Source organism: Periophthalmus magnuspinnatus, chromosome 6 (assembly GCF_009829125.3).
Source record: "Periophthalmus magnuspinnatus isolate fPerMag1 chromosome 6, fPerMag1.2.pri, whole genome shotgun sequence".
Lineage (NCBI taxonomy): Eukaryota > Metazoa > Chordata > Actinopteri > Gobiiformes > Gobiidae > Periophthalmus > Periophthalmus magnuspinnatus.
In genome coordinates, this window is record NC_047131.1 from 22,221,835 (window position 1) to 22,246,490 (window position 24,656).

The following is a 24,656-nucleotide window of genomic DNA, read 5'->3' on the forward strand; positions in this document are numbered from 1 at the left end:
TTTATTTATTATAATCAGATTATATTTTAGCAATAAACTGCAATAAACCTAAAATGAGTCCAAGTGTTTTTAAATGTCATATGTGAGTTTCAAGTATCACACAAAAAACAAAACACAAACATTTACACCCCATTTTTAAAAAATGTGTTTTATCAGCTCTTTTTCGTTGTTGATGCACTAGATATTCTAATTTTGCAAACCTTCTAAACAAAAATGTCAGTATTATCAGTATTTATATTCATTGCCCATTGAGAGCAGGATTTGAACCTCCAACCTTCAGATAAGTGGATCTGACACTCTACCAATTAAGATACTGTCGCCCACGAAGTCAATGCTTTTTGTGTCATAAATATTCACAATGGTGGATTTTGTGCCATACAGGGTTGGTTCTATCAGACCAAAATGTTATGCCTGACCTGTATATAGTAACAAAAATAAAAGGGAAAATGTGGTGCTGCAGAGATAAACAATGTTATACCTATCTTTGATTTGCTGTCCTCATATTTTGTGCGCTGCAGGACATGATGAACTATTCTGCTTCGGGTGGAGTTGGAAAAAAAGGTCTCCCTATTGTTGATGGTGAAGCTGGAAGGCACAAAACACAAGTCGTTCAGCTGTTCTCCATTCAACAATACATCAATGTCATTCAGTCAAGCCCCCTGCATATGAGCCCCATACAGACTATCGGATGCTCATTAAAACTCAATTCACGTTGCAAAGTTTTTTTCTTTTCTTACTGTCATTACTTTTAAAGGATGAACAGCTCTGACAAGTGGGGAAGCGGAAATGATCCCTTGACAAATGGGATTACATGATGCCCCCTATCAAAGCGAAATGTAATCAGTCTGCTACATCTGCAGTGCATGACAATATGTTATTCATAATTGTCACCTGGCCCAAAGCTATCAAAAATATACAATGTTAAAATGTAAAATTCCTTCTTAATCTCAGAATTTCAATAATGTGCACAGGCTTGGTAAATAAAGGATAACTACTGGAGGATACAAAATATTACTTGGTAGAAACTTCTATTCAGAATGTATCACTTTGTTTCCTGTTTACTTCATCACAAAATCATATATTCTAGCTTTTTCCACTGCATCCTCTCTACTTTCATACAAAGTTACTGTTGTATCGCTTTTCAGTACATCCATAAATCTTCCATTTCTTTCCTTCCTCTGCCCTGGCATATTTTAATTTCTCTTCCAGCTAGTATATCCCCTATCCCTTCTCTATACATATTCAAATAAACTTAATTCTGCAGTTTTCATCAGTTTTGCTACATGTGCTCTTTTTCATATCTTTTTCTCAGCAACACTGACTCAAAAAACACACATTTTTAGATTCTGAGTTCTCGCATCTCTCTTTTAAAGTATGCTGCAATATGCCGCAACCTGTAAGATGGAGGCATACCTGAACCTGGAAGCATAAACTACATCTGTCAGCTGAAGTCACTTTTTCCTCTTTGCTCCCCAGGGGTTGTACATTTGTTTTACATAGTGTGAAAAATGAAGAAAAATACCCTCAAATGAATTAACAAAGAAAAACAAAGTTGAACCCCTTCTCAATGTTTACTTTAATGCATTCTTCTACAGCTGCAGCCATATGTGATTTAACTTGGAACTAGATTTATCATCTTGAGTTTTCTCTGCTGACTGGCTCAATATGTTCTGTTACAGTATCATATAAATCACGAATCCCAGTCAGTTGAAAAAACATTTGTCTGCCATTACATTAAAATATAGTTTAAAATACACTACATGATTCAAGTTGTGACTTGTATGATAAAAAAATACACTTATTTTTCACTTTTGTTTAATTTGATAAAATTGTGTGCCATAGGTTGGGGCTTATTATCCCACTATATTTAGACTTAGAAAAAACCTTATTGATCCATAAAGGAAATTACTTTTACTTAATTATCTAATTTTTAATTTTTATATTTTTTTACAAGTTTCAAATCAGTGTTAGACAGACAAGTTTTCGATGGGCAGAATAGCAAATACCCTTATACTTGAACAGCTTTTAATGGGATAGGAAAAACACAGCACACTATTGTCACTAAATGGTTGTATATTTAAAGAACAATACCTCTTACCTATAGTGTTACTAATAGTTTGTGTAGAGGATGGTATCAAAAAGCAAAAAAGACAACAACTTTGTGACAAATTTTCAAAAGATATGTTTGTGTAAATGAACTTTTCATACAGATATAGCCTGAAACAACCAGCAAACAGAGTGAGAGGAGTAAATATTCAACCCAAACCTACTGAAGTACATTAGTTCTTAGCTCAACCAGCTGAGCCACCAAGACCATATTAAGCAGTCATTGATCTATTATTCAGTATTGTGTCCTTACTGGTGCATCCGTGCTCTGCTGAATGGTGCTGTGTAGCAATCTGTTTCCTCCAGATCGGGCAGTGCCTCTTTGTCCAATTTCATGGGATTTCGGGGCAGCCAGCTTTTAATCTGCCGACACCTCAGATGGAACCAGCTGTGTAGATACAACATGCATTGTTAACACACAGTCATTATGTATCAATGTCAAAGTAACTCCTGATTCTGGGATCCACTGATCAAAAGTGACACCCAAAAAGAACTTGCTGAATCCATTCAAAAGGGCGATTATTTTTCTATTTTGCGCTCGCAAGTCAGCTGAAGTCTGAAGGCGAGCATTGATTTCCCACTAAAATGTGTGTGAATGCCCCCATTGGCTCCTCGCTGAAAGATATATTAGACATTACAGTGTGCTCCTCTACAGCTTGCTGATTAATTTGTGAGGTGGCTGCGCAAATATGGATTGAATGAAAATAAATGGGGAAAATCTCAATGCTACAGCTAGTTTTATGAGTATTGTAGTACAGGGAACACGTGCTGTAGAGGGTGATATGTAACTATTAGCTGGACAGGGACCATTTATTCAGCTTTGGGCCAACCTCAGCTAGTGACACATCATTAGTAAACATATAAAGTCAATTTGCCACTTGAATAGTTTTGGGATTCAGACGAGGACAGTGGACAGGGTAAGAGATGATGGCCATCATTCTTCACACTACACAGTTTGAGTAGTATTGTTTAAGTGATTCTTGCCTCATCTGTGTGTAGGTGTTCCCTGAGATTAAGACAGGCTAAGAAAATGAGGAATGAAATAGCATTCACTAAGAAATCTTGTGATTAAAGATGTCTTTTAATGCTATGTGTGACTAGAGATTGACATCGTTTGATATCTCTGATTATATTTCAAATCTCATGTTCATCTTTGAAGTGCATAATTTCCCTGCATACAATGAAACTCTAACATGTGACCCAGATAGGCACCTCTCACGACACATGTACCCCTTTACCTGTGAAGTCACACTGAAAGTAGGGCACTTCCAAATGTGGTCCTAAATTAGACACAGGTGAGGCTGTTCACACTGCAACCTAGTCTGCATGAGACACTTCATCTTACACAACAATCTAGGACAGCACTGATTTAAAAGTATAATTGTAATGTTGTTATCATACCAGCTTATCAATGCCTGATTTTGTCTGATCTCAGAAGCTAAATAGGTTGTGCCTGGTTAGTACTTGCACATGCCTGATTAGTACTTGCACATGTTAGTACATGTATGTGAAGATGAGTGATATGTGCTGGTCACAGGGGCAGATTGTGCAGATTGGCAGCCTTGCTTTCCTTAGTACACTCCAAGCAGCTGTGGCTACCTTACCACCACTGAGTACAGAGTTAATGAAAAATGCTGAGATTGTAAAGTGACTTTGAGTATCTCGAAAAGTGCTATATAAGACAAATAATTTGTATTAATGTAGTGCTTGAAATAAAAGCCAATAGCACCCACGTATTAGAAGTAGTGTTGTTACCACAAACGCTTTTTCCAGTGGATTTTCTATTATAGCTCCACAACACAACCATAAACATGAGCCTAAAGAACATATTTTATTGCCTTCATTTGAGCTTTAGGGTACGTGTACAATATAAATCTTTATTAAGCCTCCACTGTGGACTCTGGACACCTCTCTTAAATAAGATACTTTTCTATTGTATTACAAATTGTTCTGGCAAATTGTTCACAAGTCAACATTAATTGGATTGTAATATAGATATTAGATGCTTTGGGTATTTTGTGGAAGTTGTGCAGTGGGATTTATTTTAAAGTAGATAATTGTCCAGGAAAATAGTATAAATAAGTTAAGAGTCTGCAGCTGATGGTACAGTGCTTATAATTAGGCCCTGTGTGCTATGAGATAGTTACATCGATCATTATTATGTGTATAGGCAGTCAGGCATTTGGGTCTTTGACAGAATATATTGCCAACAAACAAGTCATAAACTAGATGACAAAGTATACTCGGCACCGGGATACTATCATTGTTATGTGATGTTTATTAATTTAGTTCTATTTTTTTCTCCAGTTTCCTCTCAGTAAACAGAAGAAAGCTGGCATCATGGACAACACTGCCGCATCACATCAAAGCATATGTCTTTCTAAAAATAGTATGCAAATCATGCTCCATAGCTGAAAGATTAAAAGTATTTTTGAATAAAATAGTGTTGTACAGTTAAAACAAGCCCGAGGTGAGCAAACACACTGCTTCCATCTTAAAGGCTAATTCCGCACCTGTGCTGACAGTAGATTTACATAAAGCAGCTCCAAGTGCAATTAATTCTCAGCTAATGAACAAACTGGGATAGCGGGGTATGAGCTAACACTTTCTCTGGGAGTATACTTCACTTTTGCCACTGATAACGACTGTCTCTGCATAATGAGTAGCATTCCCAGTACTCTACCCCAAGGCAAATTGTCCCACCATATATCTGCATCTGCCTCACCTGCCCAACTTTTTACTCTTCCAGTCTGTGAAGTAGCACTTTTTCCTACAAGATACAATAACAAAAAGTACAGGTTAAAGGTCCAATCAAACAATAAAACAACTATTCATTGCTATTTTTTTTTACCTAAAAGGCATCCGTATGTTCATTTGTTCTGCATATTTGCAAAGTGCATCCCAAGGAACGTGTATCTTCACAAACATGATGTCATTATTTGTCAATGAAGGCTGAAAAAAAAGATTAAGGGCCTTTCATGTTTTAAAACCTTTTTGCACTACAAAATATTTTCCACATTTTAGCAGTTCGGAAGTATTTTTAGCCATTGTTCCCATGCACATCTGTCCTTTTATCTGGGCTTTGGACTGGCACAAAAAGTACATTGGTTTGTGAGGGTATCATATTTAAATGTATCATCTTCTTACCTCTTTCTCCAACATTAGACCCTCCGCACGAAGGTTTTTCTCAAATGTGCACCGTTTCTCCACCTGAGGACTGGATTTCTTGTAAACCAGGATATAATCTATTCTCTTTTTACCATCTCGAAAATACAAGCCAGAAGAATCGGGTCCTCCCTGCTGCAAAAGAAGCACATCTTAATCTTAGCTATGATACAAAAGCCATTAATGTCTACTGTATTATACATTTCCTCAAAATAATGTGGGTTTTAAAAAACAAACAAACAATTTGCACATTTACAAAAAAGCCTATTGTAGTCCCAAAAGACAATAAACCAAATGGCAGATGTTTACCATTCCATTAAGAGTTATAGCCCATTCCAACAGTAATGGTGTGAAAAGTCTTTTAACATTCACTGAGAAACAGGTGGAAGCTATAAAAATGATATATTGGTTATGACAAAAAGCAAGATTTGAAAAGTCATGAAGTTAAGCCCATTTAAGTGCCTTGTCTGGGCTTAACGTCTACATTTTAAAAATACTTGATACTACACAAACATAAATGTTAGAAGATGTATTTTTGAAAAGTGTTTCTGAAATTCAACTCTAAGCAATTGTTGTTGATCATTTCCCCCCACCCAGCTACCTCTACTCATAAGTGCGGGTATTGTCCCCAACTGGCAGGCCATGTGGATAATTATTTTAAGACACACCAGCTGTGCTAGTGGGTGCACAGAGCTTTTTTAAGGCACAGATTTGCGAGATCACACTGGTTTCAGAAGTTCAGTACCACCTTCTGAGCGCTATGAGGTGGAGAGCCGCTTCTCTTGGAGATAGCAAATCTTAAATTCCCTCTTGAATGTGTAAATATTATTTAGTAAATAAAATGTGTTTTTAAATAAATTGTACCATATAAGTGTCATACTATCTTACAAACCTTTAGAGAATCTGCTCGCGCCTCTAGCTTGGCTCGTGTGATTGATGGTTTGTGCAGCAGTAGCGTCTCGTCTGCTCTGGTCTCACACGGTGTGGCCTCAGACTCCTCCATGTACTGGTCCTTGCCATCTTCTGTAAGAAAGAAAACACTATATACCAGTTTCGCTGGAGACAATATTGCCCACTCTCCATCTGCCAACAAGAGCAATTAGATTTTAGTCATTTCACTTTGAGCATGAAGTGGAGAGCAACACCTTGATGCAATTTAGAAGATCTGCTCATTGATCTGATTGAGTTTCCTTCCAGTCGTGGATGTGCACAAACAAAATTAGTTTTTTCATAGTCTCACCAAACAGAGAGATATAGTCTTTAGGCCTATATGAATAGATGAGTTAGAATAACAATAATAGTGCATTTGATGTCACTTGTTATGTCAAAAATGTGCTACTGGTGCCTCTGCTAATATTGACTGTCACTGACTGTTATAGCTCTATGTCGATACAGCTAAAGTGATACAAAAAAATGGTAATTGAGTTCCAGAGCCTGCTGTGCAGTTTCAGCACAGCGAATTCAGTTCATTTTCTATTTGGGTATGAAAGTACTGAATGTGTCTGTGTGACTCATATATCTAGGCAACATGGGAGACAGAGGAGGATCCAGAAACGCTGAATGTATAATTAAATAGTTTTAGCATGGGCTGCTGTTGTTTTCTGTAGATAAACAAACACAGACCTAAGAAAATAATTGACAAGTCGAGTCAAAAGACCTGAAAATCTCAAGAAAAAAGTGCTGTAACATAATGTTACTAAATGTATAACTCAATAAGAAATGAAAGCATACAATAGACTTTAATGCCACTTACTACTACCATTAGTAGACTGCTGAATGGCCACTATAATTGAAACCAAACTAATACAATAATTATTACAACATAGTTCTAAAACAGAATACCTTTAAAAGTTATAATGTATAACAAATGTGCTCCATAATTTTTACTTTGGTAAATTTCTTAGGTATTTTATTACTGACAATTTCCCAGATCATATTTTGTCATTGAACCTCTTGTTTTTAAAATGTCTACGCATACACCCTTTCATTCCTTAGAAAGTAGCCCAGAGTCTATTTTTATCATCTAGAGTGAGCCTTTAACAAAAATACCACCGGTTTGTGGCATGTCGCTTCATCTGCAAAATACTCGGCCCACTTTAACATTACGTTGCTTGACAGCCTAAACAGAGGCGGCTGAGGGGAAGAGGGCGTTTCAAGGTTACTTACCGGTAAATAGACGCTTCACTGTCATGCGCTGCTAAATATTCTACAACATAATTACAAGACCCCTTCTACCAACGGATCTCTCTTTCACCACGCTGACGTATTGTTCCCTCCCTGATAGTGTTCGCCACACACTATAGCCAATCCGCAGCCTAGTTATTACAATGTGCTCAATCAATCTGATGCACCAGTGACTTTTACTATCCAAGTCTGCTCTGTATAGCTTCAAGTACAAGCTGTAGGCTGCAGAAAATACACTTAAAATACACTTGTAGTTGCTATTCAAGTGTAAAAAAATGCATACTATGATGTTGACAACACATTCATGCTACTGTATATTGTATGTAGTATGTAGGGATGTTTTATTTGTATGGGGCCGGGTCTACTCTCATGTAAAATTCATGGTCCCTTTACTCGCCGGTTCATGTGCATTCTGACAGTTTAATTGGCTAAAACTAATGATGCCTTTCAGAGATGTAAAATGTATTTATTCTGTTAGCATAAATCTATAGGCAATTAATTCTCAATTATAACCTTTTTAATTGCCATCCAGATGAAATGTTTTACAGGTTTTATAATTGTATAAAAATGTTTACACACTGGTTATTTTTAATGCATTATAAACAATTACAACCTGTTGTTTCCATTTTAATAAAATGTACAGAGAAGTAAATCTAAACTAAATTATTCAGTTGAAACCAGGTCTAAACCAGTCATTTTTAAATAATGATGATAATTTCTGTCATATTGCCTCAAGACTAACCACTAACTTCCATAAGAACAAAACCAAAATGACTGTAAGATTCATGGATTATCATTACATTTTAGAAAAGGTATAATTGGACAGTATTAGAACTAGGACTTAATGTCAAAATTGCCCAAGGATTTATTTTTATTGTGAATGTTAGAAATTGTACATTTTCTACAATACTAGAACGTTTCCATGAATATAAGCGTATCTAATAATAAGCAAAATACACAACAACTGATGCAACACTTTGACTAATTTGCTGTCACAGTTTCAGAGCAATTATCTGGATAGCTGCCGGTAAGTTGACCCTATGAAGCATTTCCACTTTATCATAAATGCAATCATCCCTTTGAGCTGTCCCTTCAAAAATCTTGTGGGCTAATGGCTCCAGGAAACAGTACTAGTTTATGCTTTGCTTAAATGGCCCCCTGTGCGCTCAGCAGTACCTGTCTGTGGGGGAAGCAGGCTGCAGGACGTGCTGAAGCCCTGGCTCAGGATGTCCCCCTCAGGTTTGGGCTCGGGGCTCAGGGGCACGGAGAGGAAGTGGTTGAGGTTGATGGGATGAGTCTGGCTCTGTACCAGACAGGGCAGGCTGCGACGCGACGGCTTCAAGCTCTTCTCCTTCAGGATCTCGCTGATGCTGGTGTGCATCCCTGTAGTGGAAATAAAGAGGGAACAACAGTGAATACAAGAGCCAAGGGAAATTCACTGTTTACTGATGAAAACTATTAGGGAGAGGAATACTGGATTTGCTATATAAGAATGACCAGAGGAAGCGAATAAATTCATAGGGGAAACTTTGAAGAATGATCTAAAAAAAAAAACAAACAAACAAAAAAACAAACAAAAAAAACAATAAAAGCTGAATATTAAAGTGGTTCTACAGTTCTACAGTTTTGGAAAATCAATAGCTCCATATATATTACTAAGCAAATATTGTGGTTTATAATGAACAAAATGTAAAATCATGATGTATGTTTTTAAACTTAAGTACCAGAAAAAGGCCTAATAAAATACACCATGAATACAATTCACAGTTTAGATAGAAACAAATTTAATACATACCTTGCCTTCTAGCTGACAAACATTATCAATCTATTATATTGAGTAGCTGCCTAGCTTAGCAAAGAAACAATGTATTCCTTTTTCCATCAGTGTCCATCAACAATATTAATAGGTTAGCTTAATGACAGCCACTAAGCTGTAAATGGCTCATCAGACATCAATGTTTGGCTTCACATAATCACTGCTCTAATGGAGTGAAATGACAAAAAATAACTTGATTTCCATTGATGTCCATAGAGTTCAGTTGTGCTTTTTCACATTGACAGTGGACACATTTACATCAGCAGTAAAAATCATATAACTACAATAATCAGATATCCCAATAGTTAGCTCTGATTATTGCTATCTTTATGTGTCCAAGAGAAATCTGATCATCAAAAAGTAAAATTCCACTAATTAACTGACACATATTGCTGGGTGCAATATGTGCCAGTTAATTTGTGGATTAGTAAAATGTTTCTTTTTATAACAATTTCAATCTTTAACTACTGTGTCATTAGTTTGCCCTTTCTTGGATCATTTTCATTGTCATAACTGCACAGCTGTGAACCATGAGAAAGACATCAAATTACTCATCTGATGTGACTGTTTACATGACATTTGAAAAATCTGATAACTCTAGAAATCAGCAGTGGAGGATGAAGTTCTCAATTTTGTTATTTAAGTAAAAATACAGATACAGAGGCAAAAGATTACTTAAGTTAAAGTAAAAGGATCACATTAAAAATCTACTTAAGTTTAAGTATTAAAGTACTGGTTTTAAAATGTACTATAAGAGTAAAAAGTAAAAGCATTTTGCTGAGATCTTTAGAACCCAAAACTGAAGAAGAGTGCCAAAATGTCTTCACTCCTACAACTTTTTGTCCTGTTGACAAATTTAAAATGTTTCTTTTATTAGAGATTTTTAGAACTACTAAAGCATCAAATATAGTGATTTTGATAAATAATTCAGTTGTTTTTCAGTGATTCAATAGATTTCTTAATTGTTCTAGCTGGTTTTGGACATTTGTGTATTTGCTTTGCGCAAAAATTCAGACGTTAACTCAATGTTAAATGTGCTGAAAAATAAGTTTGAGTCTTAAACCATAAACAAAGGTACTTTTTACTTTTCAGTCCAGATCTAAAATGTAGTGAAGTAGAAAGTACAGATACTTGCTGTCAAATGTAGTGAAAAAAGTAAAAAGTGTCCACTGTAAAATTCATTTAAGTAAAGTCAGACTTTACTGTACTTTACTTTACAAATTGTGCTTTTGCTTTTGTACTTTGTTACATTCCACCACTGGAAATCAGATAATCACATTACACATAGCAAATTAGCCATTAATTATCCATTTCCATCTATATCTCATCATTTAAGTGAATTAATCAACTAGCGACTAATTGTATATCTATCAATGCTTTTTTTTTTTTTTTTTTTTTTTGTGGTGTGTCAGCAAAAGGCTGCACCTCAGGCCATTAAGAGTGTTCTTCAGTGGGCATGAGTGATAATGTTTGTCCTTCATACAGACTGCATTACCACCACTCCCCTCCTATTCAATCACACAGCTCACTACACCAAGACAAGACAAGGCAGGGCAATTCCTAAACAGGGCGGGGTGGGGGATATGTTGACACAATGGGACTATCTCAAAAACAATAATCAGATACATTTTTCTGCATTTCATCAACATACCAAATGGGTTCAAACGAGTCTTTAAATGTTTGGTTGAGTATAAAATGTGAACATGGACTGAAAAATGAACATCAAAAGGGAAGAATCATTACTCATTAAACGTGCACTACGTAACTTGTCTCATGGGGTCCTGCCATTTGCTAGTCTCCACGGAGATGTTATTGCTTTGCCTGGAATATGCCATTACACATATTATAGCATATAATTCAAGTGTAAAAACAAGTCTTTTTACTGGTTAAAATACCCTGAAAAACATGTATTCTTATTGTTAGCAGGCTTGCCACTCCACAGATCTAACCTGTAACTTGGTCTGGTGGCTGCATCTCCTTGCCTCCATAAAGATAGAACAGTTTAATGCCATACTGTGGAACACTAATCTAGGCAAAGCAATAATACCTTAGTGGAGACAGGCAGCTTACCCTCCTCTAGAAAAGTTACATAGTGTACCTTTAAATTAATCAAATTTTTTGCAGCTTTCATTATAGATAACTTTACATATCTTCAAAACACATGTTTTACATTGATATACAGCAATACTCTATTTCTGCTAACTAAAACTAGTAAAACTATAGGAACTCATTTGCATTTTTCTCTGAATTTTTTTTTTTACAAATGGAGGTCATTTTCAAGGTTAGCCTGTATTAAACCAGCGATAAATGATAGAACTTGAAGATAAGATGGCGGTTGGCGGGGCAGGCTAACATCAGCGGTGAATTGTACAGAGAAACACAGGGGTTAATAACCATAATGGATGTCCAGTGTTGAGCAGAGAGGTGTTACCGTTGACCTTCACATCAGTATCCTCTCCATGATACAGCTATGCATGAAATCAAAGGCCTTCACTTCAAAATTGAAACGAGCCTTACACATTCACCCCTAGTGTTGACCTTCGTATAACTGCATTGATAAATCACATACCTGGAGGCAGTGTGCAATAACTCATTCTTACCCCAACAGTGATCTCTATGGGATATCCCTGTGGTTTAAGCTGAGAATGGAGATAGTTAAAGATGTGTGTACAGGCCAGAGGGATTCACTAACTGTGGGCTTCCTGTGTGACAGTTGCTCAGTTGGTAAAATGTTTGCCCACTGACCTCAAGTTTGGCTGTTCAAATCCTGCTCTCCACATAAACATTATTGGTAGAGCAGTCAGATCCATGGTGGTGCGTTTCCAGCTCCTGCAAATGAATACTGTTGTTGTGTCCTTGGGCAAGTCACTCAAACCGTCTCCACTGTCTGGGCACACTGGTGTATGAATGGGTGAGTGGTTCCTTGATGTTAAGTGCTTTGAGTGCCTAAAAGTTGGTGATTGAGTCCCAGTTTTGATGTGGTAAATGTGCAAGTGGTAACACATAAAATTGTAGTGTTTAACATCTCTTTTTTGGCTGTTGTCTTTGGGGTTGTCACAGAGATCTTTTTTCCCCCTATCCTCTTCACCTTCTTTATTAACATAAGCTACCTCTATAATGTCCTCATACTTAACATCCATACAACTTCTGATTAGCTCTATAATTAACTACAAGCCTCTCTGCAACTTTATCTCCAAAATGTCTGACATAAGCTGGTCCTCTAATGTACTCATTTCTATTCAGTCTTGTCAGTGCCAAAGAGATGACTGAACTCACTTGCTTTGTCCAATTTTGAACCATACACATTCTTCCACTATTGCTATCAATAGATGAATATTAGGCAACAAACAACAGTGGACCACTAAAGGGACAATGAGGTTTGACCATCACCTGTAATTAGTTGCACAAGAGACATTATTAAACTGTGCAATACAGGATTTTGAGATGCACTCCAACAAAAAGCACTGAATGGTGAATACATGTGTATTCATTTAATTTCCCTTTTGCTTTCAGGTTAATATCATACATGATTTCCCAGTAGTAGAAGTTAGTTCATTATTTCAACAGAGCACACTTGAATTCAGGCAATACTAAAATGGCTGTTTTGAAGCTTTCTGCAGCGATTACACCTGCATTGACATTTTAGAAATCTTACTATATTCACAAATTGATAGATCTTTGTTTCTTTATATTAAGATGACACACTTTATGGCAAAATAAGATTAAAGCATGAGTCTAATCTAGATCAGTTTATCGGTTAAGTTATGCACATACTGATCAATTTATTTATTAATTAATTTGAAGATAGAAAGAATTTCAAAGGTGTTTAGTAACAGCACTCTTACTTGAGTAAATGTTTTGGCTACTCTTTCCACTGTGAATTAAGTCTACAAGTGACAAAAACTTTATGTTAACAATATTAAATGATTTGAACATTTGGGCCTAATTTCAGATATGATTGGTTTGGATACCATGAGTCTGTGCACTCAATGTTATGTGTGTACGCTTACATTAAATCAGATTTCAAACAAATTTTTATGTCCAAACTTTCTCAGTCTCAATTAGTAGTTTCACCAAACACGTTTTACTCTTATTTCAGTAATAATAGTATAAAGTAAAATTACTGTTGAGTACACATTTTGGCTACTCTACCACCTCTGCTGATGAGGCATATCATTATCACCTCTGTGTTAGACCAGAACACCACTATGCCTGCTTCTTATATATTTCAGTGTGTCCCTTGGTGAACAAAAGGTGCATGTAGTCACAATTTAGTACTATTCAAACTAGCTCACACCTTTAAAATTTAAGAACAAAATATTAACTCTGAACCATCCACTCAAAGATCAGATGTCATTGTTGGTCATTATGTTTTCTTCACAAAGTAGTTAAGTTTGGATAGGACAATGGTTTATCTGAGCAAAAATTATGTTTTTTTGTCTGGCTCAGTGTAGATTTAACAGTCCCAATGGCCCTCAGTGAGCACCAGCTTGTTTGGGATGATAAACCTGGATGACTGAGGGATTACACAGACATTTGGGATGATATGTGCGTCTGAGCCAGAAGAGCTAATAGGCCTGTTGTGGCAAGGCACTCTATTCCCAAATGACTATGGTCTAAAATAGAAGAACAAATTGGACTAGCTGTGTAGTGTTAAATTTCAGCCTTAAAAAACTGCAGGCCTAGCAGAGGTTGATAATGAATATCAATATCTATATCTATATCAATGGAGTACATATCTATTTGCATTTATATTCACTGCATTGTGTGGGTTTAGAAGTAGAAAGGGTTGTTGTAATGTAAAATCCACCGTTAATCTTCTGCTGGTTGACATTGGTTTATCAGGAGAAAGTTAATCCCATCTGTTTGCATGGGCCCCGTGTGCACGCTCGCAAGCACATGCAGACTGTCGCAGAGTTATAAAGCACAAAGAGACAAGGATGTGAGCAGCACTGATGGAAAATAAATAAAAACAGTGTCTGTAAACCAGTGACAAATGTAGGATCTTGATACAAAGGAAATATAACCGAAGTGTTGTGGTGCAGTCGGACTCTATGCGGGACAATAGGAGCTGGACTCACTGCTTCAAGGTCAGGATCAGTGTTTAAACCCCAGCTCGGTCAATGAGATGCCAGATTAAAAGATTCTCTGCTTTGTTAATGTGGACTTGCATTTAAAAGACTGTGTGTTTTGTTTTCTCTTGTGGGACACAGCTAATATTTTCTGTTACATAAGGATTAACTAGTTTTGCATAAACACACAGACAATTTTAATAATACACTCATGCAGTATAGATTACATTGTTGCATACACAGAATTGGTATGCTATTCTTGCAAATGAGCTAGAATTTTTATGCTTCTGTCCTTTTTCTTTAAGGTGAAGGTACACTTTATTGCACCCCCCTTCCCCCCAGATGGATAAGGACAGATAAAGCCCTATCTTAAAACTTTACAAACTTAAATTTCAAACATTCACTCTGCATTTTGCTGATGAAATGACCACAGCTGCACCACATGGAGGAGATGTTCCAGTTTGATTTTGTGGCAGATGGAATCAACAAGAGGGACGTAATTTAAACATAGTCATCTTTTTCATGATTAGCCACTAGCTGTCAAACAACAAAACAAGAGAACCTTAAAACATCACAACATATGCATAACACATCGAAAAGTTTAGAAAGTGAAGCAAAGTGAATGGAGGTCAGTGTGCTGTTTCCCATCATGCTTCATTCTAAACTTTAATTATTTATCCTACACTTGGTTCATGGCTCTTTTAGCATCACAACTTTTACTGATAAAGACCCTGTGCCTTTCGGGTCACGACGTACGTCATTGCAGTTTTTGTTTGCACTACTAGTCTAAATGACTGCAATATTATATTTAAACCCGATTATTGCACAGAGGCATGACTGGGGGAGAGTCAACTGCTTCACTTTCTTCCTTCAAGCATTTTCTAGTGCATTTCATCCTCTGCCTGGCATACAATCAAAGAACAAACACACTCCACTCACGCTCACTGCTGTTCAGAGAGACTTCGTTAAAAGATACTGAATATTCTGCTCTGCTGTAAGTGACATAGACAGTCTCATAGGCACCAGTGTCAGCCTTAAATTATGGGATTGAGGCTCCGAATGATGGGCTGCTTCACATGGGTTTGACTTGAATTGCACATTTTCAATCAGTGTTTATGATATTTCAGATGTTTTACTTGTAGTTTAAAACACTGGTACAAGTACTTCTTGGGTATATAATAAGTTTTGGTAAAAATGATAATTAAACAAGAGGTGTGTTATTAATTGAAGACAAAGAATGGAAAGAAAGTAGCATTTTCCTTTAATAAATTTCATGGAAAAGATGTTTATATTTGTGTTGTTCTGTTAAGCAAATCTAACTTGAAGTTAGAGTATGTTGGCAAAATATTAAAAGCTTCAACCCTATAGACTGCAACTGTGACTAGGCATATTAGTGATTCTAAATGGATGTCTGTATTTGTCTGTCACTGACTAACTAGCGTTTTCCCAGAAAGCACCTACGCCAAGTCCAGCAGTCAGTGTGTGCTTCAATAAAACTGGAGGATTTTATTAGACATCACACGTACAAATTTAGAAAAAAAATGCTATTTTTATTTTACAATTATATGGATAAAATATTTGGGAAATTATCTGGGGTCCGATCTATCTGAGCTGCAATAGAATTTGCAGATACAAACCTGCACTCTCACAGTCACCCACTCAGCGAAGATTCAAATAAATGCAATTGTTACAAACAATACAGAGTTGAACCCACAATCTCCTCATTGTAGACACCCACAAGTGTTAAACCTAGTCAGTGTGACACCTTTAGTTATTACAGAGGAGCAACCGGAACAAAGCGGTAAGCATTGTCTGTTGCACATCCCTCTACTCCTTCAGTCTTGGCCCAAGATCTGAGGAAGCTGCACTGCAGTCTCCCATTGCTCTTGACAGGTTGCCAGAGCAGGATTGACAAATGGGTCAAATACCCTTTCCACAGAAACAAAAGGTATGGCTGAATGGATTGGAAAAAAGTTTGTGATTGTGATTGGATTTACAATTTATGTTTGAAAGATTCCATCACTCATGCACACACATTACTAGGCAAGGTGAGTGAAGTGTCTTGCCTAAGGATACAATAGCACTGTGTACTGGTCTGAGTGGAAATTGTTCCTCTGACTTTCGCATTGAGATTGCTCAAACCACTGAACCACTGCTGCTCCACTAGAGCACCACCTATTCCCAGCAGGTTCCCATTCCAGTACTAACCAGGCCATACTCTGCTTAACTCACATCAAATGAGATCAGGCATTCCCAAGATGAGTAGCAAACGATAACGTAATAATGGCCAGTAATGTAATAATCATGAGTAATCATAATCATTTTAGACAAGTTTAAAAGTAATAAGCCCATAATGTAATAACAGGACAATAATGTAATAACTATGGTGAGCCAGTAACGTAATAACATCTGGACAATAGTGACTACATTATTAACTGCAGTTATTACATTATCGCGGAACATTTTCCTTGTCAGGCCAAAGATATAATAACCAGCCATTAATTTGAAACTTAAAACTTAAAACAGTGTTTCAAATTGTGGTACACATAGCACTGGTGGTATGTAAGCTCCTTCAGATGGTACTTGGACAACTCTTCAGTTTGTGGATTTGACTAAGTTAGAGTTCATTGTATCCGCTTTTTATCCTCCTTTGGAACATTTCTTGTTTAGAACTACTGCTGAAATGATGTAGTAGTTTTGGACCTTAGACCTGGTTTACATGTGGTGGCACTCAGAAAGCAAAAATCTTCTTCTTTGGTGGAACTTGATGTGAAAAATTTGAGAGCCACTGACCTATTACATTATTGGCAAGACATTATTACATTATTGGCTCACCATTTCATTATTGGCCTGTTATTACATTATTGGTTGCTACAAGGTGGTATGACTGAAAATTATAACAGCAAAATAGCTGCATTCCTTCTAATTTGCTAACTGTTCAAAAAGCAATTTCACTTTGATTAAGATTAATCTTGCAGCCCTTCGTTTATCTCCTAGCTTATCTTTGTTTTTGCTGAGGGAATAACTAGCCTCCTCCTGGAGTAAAACATGTCTGTATTGACATTAAGCACACTATAATTAATGCGCATTGACTTTGTTCCAGAAATGTCCAATTGATTTCATCTGGGAGTAAATGATTCAACAATGTGAAGCTACTAATTACACTTAATGCATCATCAGTGTCAGGCGACCTCAGCTGCGCTTTAGCCTGTGTGAATATATTCGTCTATGATAATGTTATTAGCACAACTGGACTCTGGACAGAAAATAAAACTCAAAATCACCGAACCGCATAATTTATGAGCCAAAAAGGCAGACCTGGGCAGGCTGGTGGGATATTGTTTTGCTCACGTTTAGCTCTGCCCCACAGACTGACCGTGAACACACCTCTGAACAGATGCCACCATTTCCCTCATTTCAGAAAACGTTTATACAATCCTGGCACAGTCTGACGATTGCATCATCCAATCATTTTAAACATCTCAATCCATCACTCTCGCCTTCTGTCCTGGATTGTTTTTCATTCCTTCTACGTCACAGGATCTTCTTTACAAAGCTGCATCTGTGTAAACATCTCCCATTACTTTCTATACATATAGGTTAAAGGTTTCTATAATACATCCAAATCACTACAGTCTTTATGTAACCTTAATCAAACCATGGATTAACCTCGGCCAGAACTTCTCTCTGCATTTTTCCTTAACCTAGCAACAAAACAGGCACCTACTATTTAAAGACTGCAAAAGTGTTAAAGCTGTAAGTTTACACAAGATGCTTGAATCCTTGAAGCAACTTTTTAATTAAATATAATATATATATAATATATATAATTACTTTTCTGACAAACATTGTCATTGTAATCAAATTTTAAAATCAAGTTTCAGCTCAGTATCAGCTGAGCAGGCTGAAAAAATGAACTAAACTAATACAAGAATCCCCAGAAACTGTAGATAAACTTGATGTTATATTACGTTAAATATATATATATATATATATATAGATATAGATATGTAGATATATTGATAGACAGATAGACAGATAGATAGACAGATAGATAGACAGATAGATAGACAGACAGATAGACAGATAGACAGATAGACAGATAGACAGATAGATAGACAGATAGATATTGTATGAATAATGCAGCCCTACATACAATATGGAGCTCCCATATATCATTTCAGATAAAGGTAATACATTGTGTAAAAATATATTTAAATATTCACAGATAATCAGCAACACTCCCAAAAATCTGCCTGTAAACTATATGAGTATCTCTAAAACCATCTGTATGCTTGCATAACAGGGACAGGTGGCCGCTCAGGACTGTGTAACAAGAGGTTTACACACACAAATCAGCCTGGGTAAAACACATAGTATTTGCACTTTCAAATGTACCTGTTCAAAGCTAGTGGTTAGTCCCTTAGCAAAGTCAAGACTTTTCTACCAAAATTAACTGCCTTACTGAGGATGAGTACCGGTACTGTAAATTACCTGTTGTGAGTGAATATGGGTTACACAATATAATATTTGAAAAAAAGATTCACACTAAGTGAGTCATGCTGTGTGCCAAATATCAGTCCCAAGATTAGTATTTTACTGAACAGAGTAGAATTTGTATTGACTGTAAATCTCAACCACACAACTATAAATATAGCAACTTGAAGTCTAGTCGGTGTATTCCAATTAGTTGTTTTCTATAAAATAAAATCTTTGTGTCTGTCTGGCTAGAACAGGCAAATATCTTAGGATGAGGTGGGGGAAGTGATGTGGTGTGCACTTATATATATATATATATATATATATGCAATAAGCTGCAGGGATCTGCAGGGATCTATTTATTTTGAATGCTCTGGCAGAGGACAGGCAGACATACAAATGGTTATTCTAATAGTGTTTTCAGGTTAGAATACAAATGGAAATCTTTGGTGACAGAGTTCACATCCAAGTAATCAAGGCTAATTTGGTTGGGTCAGGAAGGGCATCCAATTTAAAACTTTTGGAAGACTGACAGCAATTTCAGAAGGTACGAGTCAGGTGATGAGACAAAAATGTTCAAAAGACAGGAAGACTATGGCGATAGTAAATTACCAGAATAATTATTTCAACATAGAACATTTTAATAATGCAAAACATTTGAGAACTCCATTTCAAATATGAAATATGCATGCTGAAAATTATCTTTCTTGCACTGTACTTGCAAATCACCACCACATAAAAACTTACAACTACATTTTTTTTTTTTTTTTTTTTGCCACAGTACAAACTTTCAGAAAAGGTCAGTATTGAGTATATGGCAGGGCAGGTCTATTTATCTCACTCTTTCTGATCAAGGAATATTTAAGAGATACTGCACATCATGCCCTGATCATAGACTCAAAGGGGTAAAACATGTCTTTGCAGTACTGTGTCCCATTGTGGACAAAGCCTTGTCTCCCACTGAGGACAGCCATATCATCCTTTTAAACCACCCCTTTTTTCCCCAGCTAAATATAGAGAGTCGCCACATAAATAATGTAAAGTGTTAAAGAAGCACTAATGTTGCAGAGCGGGACTTCAATCAATAGTGGGCAGTTGTCTGGTGAAATTCAGGCTTAGAACAAGACCTAGGCTGACTAGAAAGCCTTGTTACTATAGCCTAACAGACAATGAGTGAAGTGGACTTAATATTTATTGTAGTGTCTTTTCTATTGGCTTCAGAGATTCATGTTACTGCGATGAACAACACAGATTAGATTTGCACAATGCTATAGGCAACAACCCGCAAGCTTGAAAGGCACTGTAAACAGCATGTTCTCTAAACTCTTAAAGATTATATTAGGGGCATATAGGCTATCATTGCAGAAATGTGTGTTTTTTATTCTTAGACTTATTCTTATTCTCATTTGTTATTTCTTCACAGACCTTTATGCATAATGATAATCTCCAATGTTAAAAAATACACAGGTTATCCCACTGAAGTAGCTGATAGCATGCTGGGATGGTTTTGATAATAGTATCTGTGATAAACAGACATCAGGTTTACGCAAGATGTTGTCACTTCTGTCCCACAGATGTGAACATTTTTAAGGAGGCATGTTTGAGTACGCCTCGCTTAAACTTGTGTGTAAGTGTAGGCTGTTCTTTTTTAGGCCTATTATCTACGTAAAATGCTTTGATGGCAGTTCACGTTAATCGCAGCAAAAGAGATTCTGTAATATTCATAAACATTGTATAACAGGCTCGAAACTCCAACTCGTGCGTCACACTTTGGCCACGGCACACCGACACCTCAGAGTGCATTCATCCCAAACAAGTCAACAAGAGCACGCACAAGTCTCCATGGCACGCACTCGCACTTGTACCACTTCCCCTAACTACTGCTTTACTCAGTGTCCTCTCCTATACCAACCTTTCTGCTGCTTGAAGGACTGGATAGAGCCCGAGTGGTGCACCATTGCGACGGTGACTTGCTGCCTCCTGGTCGCTAATTAAATTCCGTAGTCCGTCAAAGCAAATATCAGAAAACATGGGGATCTATGGTGAGCTGGCGTAGGTGTTTCCGCGGCTCCCATCCTGCCAAACGCGATCACTGGCGATGATGCGCAAACCCCCAGCAACACCTGTCTCGCGCTCCTCTCCTCTCTCGCGCCTCCTCCAGCACCGTCCACGGCTGTTGTCATGGCGACGGGGCGGCAGGGGAGGTCCTGAGATGGACACGTCCCGCTCCTGATTTTCTGGTTTCTAATAAGAAATTCTGTTTTTTCTAATAAGAAACCAGAAAATCAGGTTTCTTATTAGAAACCTGATCCCCCCTGACTCCCCGGTCGGTCACACTCTGGTGGCGGTAAACTGCACCAAAGCTACTGCTGCCTTCCCTGGGGCATGTGTTGTTGTAAAATGGCAACATCTATCTTGCAATGTACAGAGTCCTTTAAAGATTAGGCCTATTAGATTCAGACTGTGAACGAAATTTTAAAAAGCCTTTAGTCTAAAAATATAATTAAAATTCAACCATTACTTCTTATTAGGCTATATGTTCATCAAAAACACGGTGAAAGCATTGAGACCAAAATCGTGATGCTATGATTTTTTTTCACTTGAGTGAGCAATTGTTTTCTTGTTGACACCAGGAGACTCTGAGAAATACTTCAAATAATCAATAGTGCAGTTCACATCTGCTCACACACTGGTAGCTGGATCTGCAGTGAGGAGTAAACCAAGTACCATTGAGTGGAAGAGCGTTGTATGTGGGCGTTTCAGAGTTAAATATTTGGCAGCTTCTTCTAAACTTAGTTAATGGGATGAACGATGTTACTGCAAGGCCTTAGACCAGGGGTGTCAAACACATTTTCACGAGGGCCACATCAGCAAAATGGCTGCCCTCAAAGGGCCAGATGTAAAATAAATAAACAACTTTTTTTTTTACTTGTTAAATAACTGTTTCTGTATTTATTACTTATTCAAGTTACAAATATTGCATATGCATTTGCTTAGATGTAAAAATATAGCTGTGTAAGTGCATATCTCCAGATAAAATGACATTTTCAGATCATCCTACCTTTTAATTTACCCTATCAAGGGCCATATAAAATGATGTGGAGGGCCACATTTGGCCCACAGGCCTTGAGTTTGACACATGTGCCTTAGACTGTTCAAATACTGCCATTTCAACACAATGATCTGACTCAAATATAGTGAGAAAGCCTAAATCAGTGCTTTATGTAAACAGAAACAATGAAGATGTTACATAAGACAGGTGGCAAGTGGGATGCTATTTTTAATTTTCTGCTTCAGTACCTTCTTACACTTAATAGCCTATAATTCTATTTAGTTCTAAAGTTCAACTAAATAATATTAATAAGCATTCACTGGAACAAAAAGGGCTTTAATCTAGCTGTATTATCTCAGAGGATCAACAACCTCTATTAGATCCCTGCATTATATTTGAGTTCATACTGAATAACAAAGAAGTGCAAGTAATCAAATTTTCACATGAACTGAGAATTGGTCATTCAATTATATGTCGGGTTCTTTTTCACCAAGATGTCTGTAGTTATTTCTTTGTGTTAAATGGCACTGATTTAAAGTCTGTATAGTTTATATTTGTGAAATTAAGACTGATTCATGAAAATAAAACAAAATGAAATAAAAAAAAATGGTGCTTGATCAATATAAGGGAAAGTGAAGGTCATTAATCGTAAATAAAATCCCTTATTATAAACATTATCAATTACAATCTCATTTGCTTTTTATTATTACACTGCCAGTTCTCCCGGCATGACCTCCCTGTTGGAGGTCATGCCGTCAGATCAGCAGAAACGATTGTACAAATGATTGTGATTTCTCTGTCTGCAGAGTGCAGACACTGACTGCTATTGTGGCCAGCTTCCATGTCCTTTAGTCACAATATTTGGGTCGTGGTCCAGTTCCTTTCCATCAATCTCTACATGGGATGGACTTCTGGGGAGTAGTCTGGCATCTGTCGAGGATGCAAATACCATCTGCTTTGTGGCTCTCCTCCTCCCACCGCTTCAAGGGTCTTATTGGAAGATGGAGACAGGGGCAAGTGCACCAACCTTCTACCTAGACTATTACTTTGTTCAACTAGACTTATGAATAATACACAGTTCACTCACAAGACAGATATAACCAGTCTTGTTTTTTTGGTTTTCATCTCTTCTAGTCCAGCCTGATAATTCACAGATATGGGTCAGATGATAGCGCCGCAGAGGGAGAATGGATTTAAGGTGATAATATACTGCCATCTGGTGGCTAATTTGCCAACTGAAAGGTTAAAACAAGAGCATCGTCAGGCTACATTCAAGGTCAGCGAGATTAAACTTTAAGGAATAGGAATAAGGCAACTTTTCATACATAGAAATTGCTTTGAAAGTGCAATGCTGTAACCAAACAAAGTGAAGAATAAGGTTAAAAAATACCTTATAAAGCTTTAGTGTTTTACTTAACATACTGTACTGCAGATGCTTTATAAGAGGGGACACAAAGGCAGAATGAATCTAATGCTAATTCTTCTCAGGAATCAAATGGGGGGTTTTTTTGTCTGCAAAATTGTAGAGCACGAATGTAGAGTATGAATCAAAATGACCCAGTGTGAATTAAACAGCGAATGAATGAGAGACAGAGACATTTGTATATGGTTTATGAACCCTCCCCCTAAAGCACATAGTATGCTCCTGCCCCATAGAGTCCCTAGCAGGTATTACTACTTCTCAATGGGAAGAAATGCAAATATGAGGCATCTAATGACATTAAAGAGTAAAGTATTATGTGTGACTAGCCTGAGTGCTGCTCGCTGTATGACTCTGTGACTGCAGACAGGAGGCTGCTGTTGGCAGTAGAGCTCCATGATGCTGAGTGACTGAGGCAGGTACTGCTCTGGAAATGTTTGATGTCTCCACAAGCAGTCACACTTTCCAGCAGAGGCACGCACATGCACCTGCCTTGATGGCATAATCCTGAAAACATAAACAAAACAACTAAGCCATAAATAGTTAACATGCTTTTAATAAATCCTATTTCAACGATGTGTCACTGAGTAACATGTAGACAAAGAGAATGCACAACTTTGGTAGCAAAGTGGTTTGCCTTGAAACAAGAAAGTCCCATATGTTCCAGTCCTGAGCCATGTAGGGCCTTACTGTGCGCACAGTGCAGTTTGCATGTTCTCCATTTCTCTGGGATTCTGGGTGTTAAACATGTGGTGCAGTAGGCTAATCCTATATATGGACTCATGAGATTCTGGCTCAAGATTACAATCTGGATCAAAGTGTCAGAAGGCTACATTGAGTTCACCCAATGACAACAAGAAAATAAGATAGAACAAAGACAATTAAAGTGCTTTTCATATACCCCAGAAATGTGACAGATGTTGCCACTTAACCCAGTGAAATTCACACATTATTCCTAGTCCTTATATAATAAGTGACATCAAATAAACAACCTACTGTTTTGTTATTAAACTACATCTGTGTATGCTGGGCATAAACAAAGCAAGGCATTGTATTCTTTGGATACATTTTAGACCTTTGTTTAGTGTAATGACGATGGGAATAGCATTTTCAGTTGCTTAATTGATTGAACTGATAACAGTGTCTTCTCATGTCACTCATACATAGTTAAAAGCTTGCCACCAGGCTTTTTACAGTCAGATACCTGACACTAATGGGAAGCGACATGGTCTATGGCTTTCTGTAACTATCCATTTCATTTGATCAATTAATTAATAACAAGTAAATATATTTCAGTTACAAAGAACATAGGTATATTTCATAGATGTTGGAAAACAGAAAACAAATAAGCATTACAAGGAG

The 24,656-nt window shown here is 37.1% G+C and overlaps 1 protein-coding gene across 1 annotated transcript in view; it reads right to left on the reverse strand.

Annotated features, from left to right (window-relative positions):
* The window catches only part of ano3 (anoctamin 3), a 34,530-nt gene extending 13,537 nt beyond the window's left edge, over window positions 1-20,993 (reverse strand). Inside the window, exons 1-8 of the mRNA XM_033968571.2 lie at window positions 20,735-20,993; window positions 8,632-8,838; window positions 6,164-6,294; window positions 5,254-5,406; window positions 4,958-5,058; window positions 4,832-4,876; window positions 2,360-2,494; window positions 479-585 (exon numbers count right to left, since the gene is read on the reverse strand). Of these exons, the coding sequence (XP_033824462.1) occupies window positions 479-585; window positions 2,360-2,494; window positions 4,832-4,876; window positions 4,958-5,058; window positions 5,254-5,406; window positions 6,164-6,294; window positions 8,632-8,838; window positions 20,735-20,780 (925 nt within the window). The 5' untranslated portion in view covers window positions 20,781-20,993. The remainder of the gene's footprint in view (window positions 1-478; window positions 586-2,359; window positions 2,495-4,831; window positions 4,877-4,957; window positions 5,059-5,253; window positions 5,407-6,163; window positions 6,295-8,631; window positions 8,839-20,734) is intronic.
* Between the last annotated feature and the right edge of the window lie 3,663 nt (window positions 20,994-24,656).